This window comes from Typopeltis vanoorti, chromosome 3 (assembly GCF_054136105.1).
Source record: "Typopeltis vanoorti isolate ZY-2024b chromosome 3, IOZ_Tvanoo_1.0, whole genome shotgun sequence".
Lineage (NCBI taxonomy): Eukaryota > Metazoa > Arthropoda > Arachnida > Uropygi > Thelyphonidae > Typopeltis > Typopeltis vanoorti.
Window position 1 is genome coordinate 57901544 of NC_143551.1, and position 16621 is coordinate 57918164.

At 36.7% G+C, this 16621-nt stretch overlaps 1 protein-coding gene across 1 annotated transcript in view; it reads right to left on the reverse strand.

Moving 5' to 3' along the window:
* Nucleotides 1-16621, reverse strand: part of RpS12 (ribosomal protein S12) — a 64038-nt gene that overhangs the window by 17737 nt on the left and 29680 nt on the right. Inside the window, exon 4 of the mRNA XM_090415629.1 lies at nucleotides 4775-4877. Coding sequence (XP_090271755.1) covers nucleotides 4775-4877 — 103 coding nt within the window. The remainder of the gene's footprint in view (nucleotides 1-4774; nucleotides 4878-16621) is intronic.

Below are 16621 nucleotides of genomic sequence, written 5' to 3' on the forward strand. Positions count from 1 at the left end.
ACGTTTTTTAGGGCTGCTGAAGATTCTTTGAATAATCTTTCGTATTTAAACTTGCTGCGATGGATTATTTTTGTCTTCTTCCAACGAATTTTATGGTGGGTATCTAAGGCATGGTCTGCAAGCCCAGAGCGGCTGTACTGGTGAAACCGGATGTAGTCTTGGTGTTCTGAAATCCTGATATTTGTTGTTCTGCCTGTTTGGCCAAAGTAGGACAATTTGCAGCTGCAAGGGACCTGGTATACACCAGGTAGGTCTAGGGGAAGTGGTTGGTCTTTGGTGGATTCATTAAAGTTATCTTTAATTAATTTGCTTTATATGCGTTGTTAATTCCGTAAATTAATTACCAGTTATGTCCAACCAACGTATAAGTCTTACTACTAGAATCATGATCATCCACGGAGATGCAATCGCACGAAAGGCCCGTCAATACGGCAAATTGAGGTTGAAGATATCGAGGCAAATAAATCGTCTGACGTTCCTAAAACGCTGCCGGGATAACAACGTGATCCCCAACTGTGTCAAATTGAAGCACCGTTTCACTTCCGAGAAAGCTCTACGCATTTATAACCGCACTAGCTTCACCCTGTTAAGAGAACAAATTACCGCGACGCGCGTTCTACTTGCCGAAGAAAACAAAACCGTACGGGCGCTAGAGGAAGAGCTTTCTAACACACTCGGCCTTGATCTATGGTCGATACTTCATGATATCTCATGCACATCGGCAAGAAAGGAATTCGAAAAAATACGTAGTCGGCACGTGAAAAAATACGAAAACCTGACAAAGACTTCTACTGCAGTGCCCCAGCCACCACTTAACACAGTAGTCAACCTCTCGTCGGCAGTTTTAAAGCCTGAAGCACTCACCGCACTTTCACGTGGCCACAATTTCTCCCTAGCTCCAAAAAGGATACCTGCTGAAGAAATCATGATACAAATAGAGCGTGGAATTCGCAACCTGCCTATCCATATCGCCAACAACGTGAGACTGGATGTAGTCGGTGTTCTCACCAAAGCCAAACCTCCAAAATCCAACTTATCCAAAAACGAATATACAGCCCTACAAGAATTAAAAAACAACAAAAAAATAGTAATCACCAAAGCTGATAAGGGAAGCGCCACTGTGGTACTCAATCAAAAAGACTACAAAGGTAAGCTAAACTCTTTAATACGAGACCGTACTACTTACCTCCCCATTGAATATAATCCGACCAGCTCTCAGATTAGAACTATCCACAGACTCCTTAAGAAAGTCACTTCTTGGCCTGTGGAAGTCACCAACAAACTTAAACCTTATAACTCTAGACCCCCCCGATTATATGGACTCCCAAAAATACATAAACAAAATGTGCCATTACGTCCCATAGTGGATGGCATTGATTCCCCCACATATAAATTAGCCAAACATTTAGCCAAAACGCTCACACACTACACTGGCAACACACCATCACACATAAAAAACTCTGCCCACTTTAAAGCCAGTATAGAAAACCTCACACTCCAACACACTGACATAATGGTCAGTTTTGACGTCTCCTCCCTATTCACTAATGTCCCACTCAAAGAAACCCTTGAGCTCATCCAAGCCAAGTTTCCTCCCGATATCTCAGCCCTATTTCAGTTCACAATGAACTCAGGCTATTTCGTTTGGCAAGGAAAGTTCTACAAACAGATAGAGGGGACAGCCATGGGTTCACCACTTTCCCCACCCTTGGCCAATTTCTTTATGGAGACATTTGAAGAGAAAGCCTTAAACTCCGCCCCACAAAAACCCACTATTTGGCTTCGTTATGTGGATGATGTATTTGCTATTTGGCCACATGGCTCAGACTCACTCCACTCCTTCCTAACACACTTAAACAACCAACATCCCAGAGTCCAGTTTACCTTAGAAAAAGAGGAAAACAACACCCTCCCCTTCCTAGACACTTTAATCACCCGCCAGCTTGATGGATCTTTGGTTTTCTCTGTTTACAGAAAACCCACCCACACTGGCAGATACATTCACCAGCAATCCTCCCCCCCCCCCCTCACAACAATATGGGGTGATAAAAACACTATATAACAGGGCAAAATTAATCTGCTCAGATGACAAGGCCCTGACTATGGAACTAAACCACATCCTCAACACTTTCTTAGCCAATGGCTATAACCCCCAAAAAATCCAAAAAATACTAAAACCTGTAAACCACAACCCCCCTCCCCCCCTCCACAATAAAGACTACACCAAGTCTATCACTATCCCCTACATCCAGGGCACCTCTGAAAAAATAACTAACATCCTCAAAAAATATGACCTTACTTCCTGTTACAGACCATATAAAAAGTTGGCATCCCTTATCTGCTCCACCAAAGACCAACCACTTCCCCTAGACCTACCTGGTGTATACCAGGTCCCTTGCAGCTGCAAATTGTCCTACTTTGGCCAAACAGGCAGAACAACAAATATCAGGATTTCAGAACACCAAGACTACATCCGGTTTCACCAGTACAGCCGCTCTGGGCTTGCAGACCATGCCTTAGATACCCACCATAAAATTCGTTGGAAGAAGACAAAAATAATCCATCGCAGCAAGTTTAAATACGAAAGATTATTCAAAGAATCTTCAGCAGCCCTAAAAAACGTTCCTAACCTCAACAAATTTGCGTGCATGAAACTGCCCCAAATTTGGGAGACTTTCATTATGAGAACTTCAGCCCAACTGCCAAGACTACCAAATTAGCCCGCAAGAGGGCACCATTAGGACTTTAGGAACAAAATTAGTGTCTTAATTTCTTCCTCATTTGCTTTGTTAGTTCCTTAGTGCACATACCATATCTTTATGTTCCTGAAGATGACAATGTGACATTGTCGAAATATAGAAGTGATTCATTAAAGTTATCTTTAATTAATTTGCTTTATATGAGTTGTTAATTCCGTAAATTAATTACCAGTTAATAAAAACAAGTACTTTTATTATGCTAGTGAATAAGGTATGAGGAGTCTGTGTAATATATTTCTCAACAAATAGTGCAATTAGAAAACTGGGATAAAAACACTAATTAATGAATCACATGTCCCCTCATACAGAAACTATGCTGTATATATAGACTGAAACAAAACCATATGTTGCATGGGCAAACACAGTATCTAACTAAAAACTATTGTTATTAATTAGATGTGTGTGAGTTCGATTTCCCAAGGCAGCAATAAAATTCAACCGAACGTGTTAAAATGAATGTTATGGCAGTTTCACATATCGAATTCGGATGAAGAGAGTTAGCATTTCAACTCAATTGTCAGCTATGCTTTTATCTTTCGGTTGCGCGATCTTTTGTAAATACCGCACCAATCATATGCAAGTTTTAATAACCTGCCTTTGCTGTCTGTTTCGTGTTAGGCTTAATTACCTTAAAGGGAGAAAAGTCACAAATGAGAAAAATGTTCCTGGTCCAGGGATTCCCTTATTCAGGTAATATTCACTAATTTCATGTTGTCAGTCTGTGGTGTGCCAGTATCGGTAAGTGGTGATATTATTTGATCTATTCTACGTTAAAAAATTTAACCCTGGATAAGTGGCTGATAAAAAATAAAAAAAATTCCCGCGAACAATCAGAAACAGACTCAAAAAAAAAAAAAGAGGACAGTATTTCATATTTTACCAGAACAGCCCGCATCGTCTTCAGAACCAAACGGTAAGAGACAAATAATGTAATATATGCATTTGATTTTTGCAATATTCGCTGTGTATGTTTTGTATTGAATATAAATACAATAAATATTATAATAATATATCTCTCTATTACGAATTTTTTTCGAGGGGGAGCCATGAAATATTTTAATATTTGCAAAGGGGGCCCTGACATCCAGAAGTTTGGGAAGCACTGGGCTAGACTACAAGAACATTTCTGGGACTGTAACATCCCTATTCCAGAATATTTAAACACAAAAAAAAAAAAAAAGCAACATCAAAAAGAAAAATAGAATACAGAGTAAAGGAAGACAGAAATAGCAGTTCATGTCCTTGAACAGAAACATACCCTGCAAATTGACAAGGCCGTAATAATAGACAAACAAGACAACGAAACAATGCTTAGAATATCAGAAACAATTGCCATAAAATGTGACGAAAACATCAACGTCCACCCACCCTACCTAATTTCTGAATGTTGGAAGTCCCACAACATAAAAACTAGGTGACTCCGACCAATAAGCGATTACCCAAATGATAACAGAATCGAAACAGCTCGCACCCTGTTAACGCTCTCCCTCAACCCGTTTCCCATATAACCCTTCCCCAAAAAACACCCTTAAATATAATAATAATAATATATATATATATTATTTTAAAAAATCTGGGTTTTCTATTTATCTTGCCACATTACCTCAAACACTCCCCTCCACTTTTCCGAACCCCCCCCCCCTTCCTAACAGCCAACAGCAGAAGTATGGAGAACAAAGACATCCTAACATCCAAACAAGGCATGTGCAAAATTTCTTCCTCTATTAATCTGCACATGTTTACCTTTAAAATACACTTATAATACCCTAAGAATTAGTGAGTAAAAAGCCAATGTATTTTAAATAAGGGACACTCCTAAATGAAAACAGGCAAAAATAGCCATAAAAATAATATAAAATGTAATTTTTTTTTTTTTTTTTTTTTTTTGCAATTACTGTACAATGGAACTTGGGGGGTGGGGGGGCTAAAAGAATAAGATATCACACCTATCACTTATGCATCTAAAAAATATCTGGTTTTATATCCTCTGAAGTGATCAAATGATTAATGTTTACCTTAATGAGATTGATTTGATGTTCTGCACACAGAGCCTCAACAAGTTTAACGTACATTGCCTCATCACAGTTAGTGGCTAAAACACAAAGTAAAGCCTCACGCCTAAAAACATAAAAGTAAATTAATTAGTCCTCTCTAACACTGAAAGTAGTTGAGAAAAAATGATTTCATTCAAAAAACAAATACATTAAACTTGAAAAATAGACTTCTTACAATTGATGGGCAAAAATTTATCAGTAACCAAATTAAGTGTTATTACAAGTCACAGTGAAAAAACAAAAACAATTTTGCATGTAAGAATAACAGCAAGTGAGAAATATGCTCAAGATCATTATACTTACTATGTAGATGATAAAGTCTAAATATATCTCCAGATTGGAACTCTTTGAATCTTGTATAAGTTGGGGGTTATGTTGGCTTTGAGTCCACCAGAGAACAATGCATCTTCAGATTTCTGTGGTTAGAAGGAATCAATTCTTCTCCATCACCACCCACAAATTATTCAAATCACACAATGCATAATTCAAGAAAAGTGATACAATATTGCAGCAAAGATCAAGTTAATGCTCTCACACATCCCTATTGTGCTCTGTGTGGAACTCTTAAGGCCAGTAAATGTTAAACCAATAACAGTATGGATTCATAGATAAGATCATGTACAGTGACATGAAACACTGCAAAAAATATTGTACAAACTAAATGGGTAAGTTGATCTCCAAACATCTCAAGGATGAGAATAAACTGAAGAGCATGGAGATCTGTATTTTTGCAATGATAGCATTGTCTCTTTGCCAGCATTATAGAAAATGCAAACACATGCTGTCAAAGGGCATTCTTTTACATCACAAAAATACTAACATCACTAAGCCAATACAATCAGAAATATTCAAAAATTTAAACTTGAAATTCTTCCTGTTCATCTCACACCTCACCAAAGCAATTATCACAGTTTTGGTGGTCTAAAAAAGAAAAGCATTTTACCATAATGATGAAGTCAAGTAGCACATACTTGGCTTTTCAAATGCTATTAAGAAGCTCATATTTGTAACAGTGTGAGACAACTGGAGGCTTGGAAGTAATACTAATATTGTAATGGGGTGTAATGATACCAAATAATTGCTGATAGGAGATTAATAATATAAACTTAATCACGTGGTGCTGTCATGAACGCTCCTTGAGAGTACATATCAGAAATTGAACTGCTGCATGTTCAAAATTAAGATATTCAACAAATGAAGTGGAACTCTGCTTTTTATATGCTGCAACAAAATCACACATGCACAAAAGCATTAAATATATATGCAATCAACACAATTTAAATACATTAAGCTCAAATCACTGGTTTTTAATTGAATCACAGTTAAATTTATTGAAAGAAATTATGAAAATGAGTTAACATACTGCTTTAATTATGCTCCAAATTATTATGACTGAAAGTGTATATCTATAGAGGAAAACAACACTTTTCTTCAGAATAGGAACAATAAGAAAATTTCTGTGAGTGTGAATTAATAGAATATCTGATACTTTATTCAAAAACATTATTTTTGCAGTTAGGTAAGAGTGAAGCAAGCACTTTTCATGCAGAAAAAAACTGATTATGTTAAAAGCATTTTGATTAATGAGAAATCTCAATCTGATTCAGAAATATTTGGAAAATCATAATGATGAAAAGAAAAATAGAAGTAAATCATGGCAGCATTTTGCCAATATCATCTCTCCTCTGATGCCATTCAGCCAAAAGTAGAATCAGCTGGAGAAAAGAATTTTAATGATAGGTGATTATATATTTTAATAAACTGTTGATTCATGTGGTGGAAAGAATGAAAAATCACACCACCCATTTAGAAAAAAGCAGCAAGAATATCTTTTTCAGTACCAGCTACCAGAATATACAGCAAAAAGTTTTTTCAGAAGGAAATACTTATCAAGTCTTCCAGGAAATTTATTTTCCTATATCACAATTTCATTTTCATTATAAAATTATTTTATATATTTAAAAATCCAAAATCAAAGTTCTGTTCACATTTTTATTTTGTTACTTAAGGAAATCAGAGCAGTGTCTTTTCTCTCATTTTGATACTGTTTTTATTTTAAATATTCCTTTAGACTATTACAGACAATAACATATTGTGTTGGGACCATGAGGTGGCAACTCTTTATCAGATGGCACTTATAGTTAGTGATAGTCTCGGGCTAGCAAAAGTTAGATAGGGCTAAAACTGCCCTTACCAACCCCTCCCTGTAAGAGAGGAAATAAAAGGCATTAGCTGATTTTGCTTTTTAAATATTCCTGGTAAAATTAAAGAAAGCAAAATTTTATTTTTGCATCTTTATGACATTGGGTGAAGTATTATCAGTGTTGTAAAAATCTCACATAAATATTTTGCTTATTCGATTTTTATTGCTTAGTGAAATATTTATTTAATGAGGAATATGTTTTATTATATAATAAGATAATCTAAAGTATATATGTGATTTGTTTGCATTAAGTAATACAGTTATATGCTTAGTATTATTAGAGCTGTCACGTGGTTAAATAGCAGCAATATAGAATAATTTAATTGTAGTTATAAACTTACTTACCATATATTGTAATCCTCAAGGATTACAATATATGGTAATAGCACAGAAATGGTTGTTTGTATATTAATTGTAGGTTTGTGTTACAATAGTGTTTGTATGTCACTATTATTGTACAACGTGCAAACGCAGCAGCAACAGCAGCCATGCTGTCACTTGAGTTTCTCTCTAAATCTCAGTAATGGATGTACGCATTAGTTGTTTTTAGAACAGCTGTCATTTGGTAACAGGAACACGAAAACGTAAAGAGTAGGCAAGTAAGGGAGAGAAGAAGTTTAATGAATTTCTGGAGTTTGAGTTAAGTTCTCAAACCCCAGAAAATATTTTATATGCATCTTGAATTACTTTCCAAGGGTACGGAACTGTGAAGCTAATAACTGAAGTACAGTATGATATATCAAGCCTTTGTATGTGAAAAAATTTTGTGTTCAATTAAAGGCAAGTGATATATAATCCAAGGAGCAATTTGGAATCTGTGATGAAAATTCTTATATTGGAAATGCATTTGGAATTGCTCAACTTATTCCTGTTGTTTGTGCGATTTTTCTTCGTGCCTACTTCAGAAAATTGAAAGATAGATGCATTAAAGGAAACTTATATATGGCCAAGTGAGACTGCAGAACATTTAACTGAATGCTATTTTCAGTTTGTCTTGTAAAATATTTCGTGTATCCTCTCAGCATTAAATTAATGTGAAAGTTAGGATATGAGAGAAACTTGAGCTCATTTATGTTGTTTTCAAAATGGCCATTTAATTATTCTTTGTTTGCATTATCTGTTGTATATAATTATATGTTTAAAGTAAATATTTTAATTTTTTTTTATCATTGAGCTTCATTATTCAGAACACAACATGTTGATCCTGAAGTCAATGCACTATCACGGATACGAACCTGGAACATTCTAGCCAACAAAAAGTAAAATATATATGTAATTACTCCATGACTCCATGAATATAACAAATTTGCATATAAATGGGGAATAATATACTTGGAGCAGATCATTCACACATAAAAATATAACACTTCTAGAATTTTATTTTTGCATCTTCCTGACAGGTGAAGTATTATGACATTTCTTAATATTTCTGCAATCTTCTATAAAATCAATTTTTAATGGTTGCATTTTTGTAAAATTTAATTCAGTTTTGTTAAGATGCACATTTTTATTTATTTTATTTTTATCGGGCAACTATGTATTAAGCAATCTTAATAAAAAGAATTGGAAAGAAATGAGGTTTTAATAAAAGCAATAATTTCTTCCCCATTCTCCATCAAGGAATTTAATAATATAATTAAATTCACTTGGTTTGTTCTCCACAAAGAGAATTAAAGTTATGCAATTTACTTTGATACACAAATCATCACGAAATTCTGTCATGGAATTCATTCCTATCAACAGCAGAATTGCTCTAGTCCACCTAAGAGGAAAACCACTCAATATCACCATCATACAGGTCTATGCCCCAACCACAGGTAACGAGGACTCCGAAGTAGAAGTTTTATGGTCAACTTAATGCAACAATCACTGGAGTGAATAGAAAAGACCTTTTGATTGTACAGGGCGATTGGAATGCCAAAATTGGTACAGACACCAGCAAGGAATATCTCCCATTTGTCGGGACCGTATGTCTATGGGGAGACAAACGAAAGAGGTTTTTGAATTGATCAATTTTGCCACACAAAATGAATTCACCATTACTAACACTCTATTTCCCCATAAAGCTTCCAGAAGATGGACATGGAATTCCCCTGATGGTAAAACACACAACCAAATTGACTTTATCCTTGTAAGCACAAGATTTAAAAACTCCATCAACCTCACAAGAACCAGTTCATTTCCTGGAGCCGACATTAGCAGCAACCATAACATGGTCATCACAACTGTGAATATGAAAATGAAAGAAATATTGCCTACAAAATCAACTTGTAAAAGATATAATATAGAAAAATTAGAAGATCCTCAAATAAATATACTATATAAATACAAATTAAAACAAATTTGACACAAGCTTCAAGAAATATAATAATATCGAATCTAAAATCAAATACTTCTCACAAAAGATAACTGAGACAGCTGAAAAAATCCTTGAATGCAAAAGGAAAATAAATAAACCATGGATAACCAAAAATATTTTGGATCTATGCGACAAAAGAAGATATTTGAAATCTCATATTAATAGTGGTGATAATAGAGAACAGTATAAAAATATTACTAAGATTATTAAAAAAGAAATCAAACATGCTAGAAACTTATGGATATTAGATGAATGCAAAAATATAGAAGAGGACTTAAATAAAAATAATCCTAAAAGTGCTTTTCAAATTATCAATAAGTTAACTAAACCTTTTACTGCAATTAATTGGCGTATAGAAGATGAAGATGTAACTCCTATCATGGACAACCAGAAAATAGTTGATAGATGGAAATGTTACGTAACCATACTTTTTCAAAAGGACCCTCAACTGACTGGCAATATTTTGGATGTGCCAGGAGGTTCAGAGGAAGGAGATTACCCGATATTAAAAGAAGAAGTCATTGTGGCAGTTAGCTCCTCAAAAATAGGAAAATCACTGGGAATTGATGATGTTACAATGGAACTGATACGTGAAGGAGGTGACATCATCATAGACACCTTGCTAAATTTACTTCAGGATGTATGGAACACAGAGACTTGGCTTTCTGATTGGCAGACTTCTATCCTTGTACTTATTCCTAAAAAGGGAAACAGCAATAAACGTAGCAACTACAGAACAATAAGCCTTATTAGTCATCCAAGCAAAATCCTGTTAAAAATACTATTGTCAAGAATTGAAAAGAAAATAGAAACCAGACTGTCAGATGAACAAGAGGGTTTCCCAGAAGTCCAGAAGTACAATCAACCATATTTTTACAATACACATACTAGGCAAAAAATACATAGAACATAACAAAATAATCTGTCACAACTTTTTTTAGACCTTCAAAAAACTTTTGACTCAATATGGTGATGCATTATGGAAAATTTTAGATTATGGTATTGACAACAAAATCATTATGATTATTAAATCTCTTTATTCCTCATCTGATATGAGAATTGAAATAAAAAATTACAGCAGTGAACCATTCCGGGCAGAACGGGGATAAGACAGGGTCTTCTCCCCTCTTCTTTTTAATTGTTTTCTGGAATATGTCATAGATGAAGCTCTTCATGAATATGACACTGGAATAGTAGTTGGCAGACTAAGAATAAATAACTTACATTTTGCAGACGATATCGATCTTCTGGCAGAAAGTGAAGAAGAATTACAAGAGATGACCAGCCATGTTTTCGGAACATTAAAAAAATATGGATTATACATAAACCTAAAAAAAACAAAAACAATGATAATCTCAAAATCAGACATTGAATTCTTAAAGATACAATTTGGCAATAAACAAATTGAGAATGTAAACAAGTTCACTTATCTAGGAAGCACGTTGAGCCAAGATGGTTGTTCAAAAACCGACATTAAATACCGAATTGCTAAGGCAACTGTGGCCCTACAGAAGTTAAAACCATTGTGAGGAGATAACAGAATAGCAATCACAATCAGACTAAGACTAATTGACACCTTGGTGAATTCTATCCTCTTGTATGGTTGTGAGGCCTGGACTTTGAGGGAAGATGAGAGGCGACTCCTGTCTTTTGAAATGAAAACTTACAGAAGACTTTTGAGAATTCTCTATACCGTTCACGAAACCAATGAAAATGTCCGAAAACCGATCGATTCAATAGACGGGAGAAGAAGGGAAAATATTCTGACAGTCGTCAGAAGAAGACAGGTGAAATGGTTCAGACATGTGGAGAGGATTAATGGCATGCAACCACTAGGAATCATTCCGAGACCAAGGGTTAGGGGCCGACCTCGATTAAAATAGACTGATAACATCAAAAAATGGACAAATTCCTCCCTTTCTCAACTGACATCAAGAACAAGAGACTGAGATGATTGAAGGAAGCTAACAAAGAATATCACCTATCAGCCATGAATACCCAACGGTCCATTTAGGACTACAGGAGAGAAGAAGAATTTACTTTGTCAAATGTTGTTAAAATAATTTGAAACTTTAGTTTACATTATAAATTTTTGTTGACTTTAACAAAACTTACATAATGGCAGCAAAGCATGTGGACTTGACAGTATACATAATTCATGGACAGCACTGAGGTTTCAGCCAGTAACAGTGAGTTTGAAGCTAGCGCACGCACGCACAGAAGTGAAAATTAAAGAAACAGGAGAGGGAAAATGATGGCTAAATAACCATAGTTATGGGGGAGCCATTTTTGATGACACAGAAATGTATTCGGAGATCAATGGATTTATTTGAAAGTAATTTCTTTAATCATGTACAACCATAAAATGATAATCTAGAAAGCCTCAAATATATTTTTTGTTTAATGAATAAAGGAATAACAGTAGCTCAAAGTTTGGATAAAGGAATTTTAAACAAAATGCATGTCTTTTTATTATAACCCTGTGTTTTTTTGTTGTCAATGAATGGAATGAAGATTCATCGTTTTATCTCTACAGAACTTCTAAACAGTGTTCTTTGTAATAGTGTGTGTATATTAAAGAATACTGAAGGCAAGAAAACTTATTCACTTAAGCATAGGAAGTGACTACATAAAGTGAACATGGTATTTAGAGAACTGTAGGGCAGACAGTCTAATGTCTGCTGCCTTCATGTTTAACTTTCTAGAGTTGAGGTAAATATCGTGAAATTCATTCCTTAATTTATAATGCCTTAGACAGATCATAGAAAAATATAAAGAATTCAGACTCCCTCTGGTAATGTGTTTTTTAGACTACTCCTTTTGACTGTGTTGAGCATGTGAAACTGTGGGAAGTAATGAAAAGAATGGGTTTTCTGCAATGCACTATCAGGTTCATAGGCAACTTGTATAAGGAGCAAGAAGCCACGGTAAGAACAGGTGTTGGATTGACTGACTGGCTTCAAGTTGGAAAAGGAGTAAGGCAAAGATGTTTACTTTCTCTTCACTTGTTTAGTATATATGCAGAGGACATCATGCATGAAGCATTGGATGAGCTCAGGACAGGAATTAGGATAGGAGGTAGATTGATCAGTAATCTGAGGTATGCTGATGATACAGTACTCCTTTGTAATGACATGGAAGAACCAGGACTAATTCTTGACAAAGTTAACAAGATCAGTAATAACAGAGGACTTCAACTCAATCCTAGCAGGACAAAGATTATGGTTCTCAAAGGAAATACAAATAGAGAAGCTCTTGAGAAACAAGTGTACCTTAATGTCGAAAGAATTGAGGAAATCAGCAAGTTAGAGTAACTGGGATCCATTATTAATGTGAAGAATTGCTGTTCAGAAGATGTCAGAAAAAGTTTAGGAATGGCTAAAACAACAGTCAGAGACCTGCCTAAAATCTGAAAGGATGGATCTATCTCCATGGGAACAAAGTTGAGGATTTTAGATGCAGTTGTTTTTCCAACAGCAACTTATAGATGTGAGACTTGGAACCTAAAGAAGTCAGATAAGAAACGGATGTCTGCTTTTGAGATGTGGTGTTACAGAAAGCTGTTGAGGATATCATATACTGAAAGGCGTACAAATGAATGGGTGTTAGAAAAGATCGGTAAAACTTTAAGGCTCCTTAAGGATATTGACAGAAGAAAGTTAAAATATTTTGGACACATAGAAAGGATATGGAAGGGGGGACTTCTCAGAACAGTAATAGAAGTAAAGTTCCTGGAAAAAGAGGCAGGGGTAGACAATCAATGAGATAGATGGATGGATGGATGGTGTGTGTGGGTGGAGTGACTGATCTTCAGAGAGTTGAGGCCACCAGAAAAGCAAACAACAGGACTACATGGCGAGGCCTGGTGTGGCACATCACCGAGCATCAAAGTGACCATACGGCATCTGTAGATGCCCAGTGAACATAGAGAATGTATGAAAAAATTCCTTAATTGGAACTGATTGCATAAATTTGCAATAGTTCATTAATCCTAGAGGATTAGTAAAGGAATTTATTTTGTTTGTTGTTGGAATCTTAATTCCTGAATTGAGATTTCAAGTGGGTGAGAGGAAATGTAATCTTTTACAGCTTTCTTAATATAAATAATTATGTTTGTAGTTATTTAGGCTTGTGGCTTTTAAAAGCACCACTTGTGAATTTATTAGAAAGTGATAGCACAATAACAGTCAACCCATCTGACTGACAAAACATCCATTTCACTGTGCAGTTTTTCAAAATTCTAAGAGTAAAGTGATGCACCAGAGTTTCTATGATGTAAAAAGGAATATAATTAAAGTACAGAATCCACAGTTACTTCATTTTTATTAAAAATCTACACAGTACTACTTGTATATCACATGAACGTATAAATGTGTCACCTTTAAGCATAATAGAACCAAGAATTCACATGGCCACATATAAACAATCTTGATAACAGAATAAAAATGAATTAAATAAATTACACCTAAGTAAATAAAGAACAGCCAACTGTTTACCATATACTTCTACCAAAAGATATCATTTTCTGGAATATACTCTAGATACACATTTACTATAACCCAATGGAATTACAATTTCATTACTAGACTTCCAGATCATTTGTTTCTTGGGTCAATATAAATATTATTGGTTTTAACTTGTTAGATTAACTTTAGGCACCAGTATCTTCTTTCGGTATGCCTTATCCCGTGTTAAACGGGGGTCGACGTTCCCATCTTTAATCTTCTTCTTCCAGATTCTCCGGTCCAGGGCATCTTCCCAACTCCATCCTTTCTCCCTAAGATCCTCAGCTACCTTATCCCTCCATCTGAGTTTGGGCCTGCCTCTTTTCCTCCTTCCCTCCACCTCCATAAGCTCCACTTCTTTACCAACATACTTCTCACTCCTTCTCTCTACATGACCGAACCACCTCAGCCTGCTTTCTTGTACCTTACCGATCAGTCCCACCTTGATCGTCCCTCTGATGTAGTCATTCCTTATCCTGTCCTTCTTTGTCACACCACTCATCCATCTCAACATCCGCATCTCTGCCACCTCCATTTTCCTCTCCTGTGCCTTTGTTATAGGCCACATCTCCGCTCCGCGCCATGGAGCATCGCCGGCCTTACCACCATCTTATACAGCTTTCCTTTCATCTAATAACCCACTCTCTTGTCACACAGGACCCCACTCATCTTCCTCCAGTTCATCCAGCTGCATGTTATTCGGTGCTGTATTTCCTCATCCAGGTCACCATTCCTCTCGATGACCGACCTGAGTTACTTGAATTTCTTCCCTGAAGTTAACCTTTCACCCTGGAGTCGTATGATCATATCCTCATCACTCCCCGTTGATATATATTTGGTCTTTACTTGGTTAATTTTCATGCCTCTCTCCTCCAATACCTTTTTCTCCACTCTTTCAGGGTCTTTTCAAGCTTCTTTCGGAATGATTCGCAGAGAACAATATCATTGGCAAACATCATGCTCCATGGTGCCTCCCTCTTAACATCCTCCACTAGTACATCCATGACCAGATCAAAGAGGTAGGGGCTCAGAGCTGATCCCTGATGGAGCCCTACGACAATGGGAAACTCTTCTGTCATGCCGACACTAGACCTGCCCGAGTTTTTGCTCCCTCATACATCTCCTTCACCAACCTCACGTACTTTTCCGACACCCCTTCTTCTTCATACACCTCCATACCTCCTGTCTGGCCACCCTGTCATATGCCTTTTCCAGGTCTATAAACACCATATGTAGCTCTGCCTGCATCTCCCTATATTTCTCCATCAATCGCTTTAGTGCAAATATTGCATCCATTGTCCCTCTTCCTGGCATAAATCCAAACTGCTCCTCACCAATTTTTGTTTCCCGCCATATCCTTCCTTCAATTACTCTTTCCCATATCTTCAACGTGTGTGACATCAGCTTGATCCCTCCATAGTTGCCACAATCTTGAACATCTCCTTTTCCCTTGTAGATTAGGACAAATGCTTTTCCTCCATTCCTCTGGAATCTTTTCCTGTTGGGCTATTTTCCTCATCAGATCCCATAACATGTCTACGCCCTCGCTGCCCAAGCTTCTCAGTATCTGGTCCACTCCCAGTCTTTCCATTCTTCATTTTTCTCAGTGCCCAATACACTTCATCTCTGCTTATGTCCTGCACCGATCCTTCGTTTGCCTCTCCATCCTCACTCCTCACACCTCTCTCTTGGATTCTCCTCATTTAGTAGATTACAAAAATATTCTTCCCATATTCCTCTGATTTTGTCCTCCTCTTGTAGTACTACTCCTGTGGCATCCTTTATCTGCTTAACTGATGTTATGTCTTTCGAGGCCTTTTCTCTAGCTTTCACTATTCTCAACAACTTAGCTTCACCACCATTTCTCCAGTACTTCATAAGCCTCTTCAACTGCCCTCGCCTTTGCCACAGCTCTCTTTGCACTTTTCTTCGCTAATCTATGTGCCTCCTTGTCGGCTCTGGTTCCAGTCATGTCCAATTTTTTTTTTTGCCTCTTTCTTTTCCCTGATCTCCAACTGTATCTCCTCATTCCACCACCATGCCTCCTTATCCTCGGGCAGCCCCTTTCCTGATGTTATACCGAGCGCCTCTTCTCCAATTTTTCTAATATTCTGACTATTTACATCCCACCATTCTTCCACATCCTCTGGTAACTTCATTCCTTCCAATATCTTTTCTTTAAACTCATTCCTTGGACCTTCCTCTTCCAATTTCCACCACTTCATTTTCCTATCTTTCCGCCACTTCCGTCTATTCTTCTTTTCCCCTTTTGTATCACAGTCTACCACAACCAACCTGTGCTGTGCCACTACACTTTCTCTGTTAATCACTTTACAGTTTTTCACCTCCTTCAGATGTTTCCTTGACATAATATAGTCAATCTGACTCATCCTATCCCCGCTCTTATAAGTTATCAGGTGTCCAATTCTCTTCTTAAACCACATGTTAGCTATAGCCAGGTCGAAGGCCACAGCATGCCCTACAATTCTTTTACCTTCTTCATTTCTTTCACCACTACTCCAACCCCTGTGCCCCTTTCCTCACCACTTCGTCGCCTTCCTACATGTCCATTCAGATCTGCTCCGACAATCACTCTCTCACCATCAGGGATTCCCATTACTACCTGGTCTAGTTCGCTCCAGAATGCCTCTTTCTCATCACAACCTACTTGTGGAGCATATCCACACACTATGACAGCCATGCTTCCTCCAATCTCAAGCTTAACACTCATAATCATCATT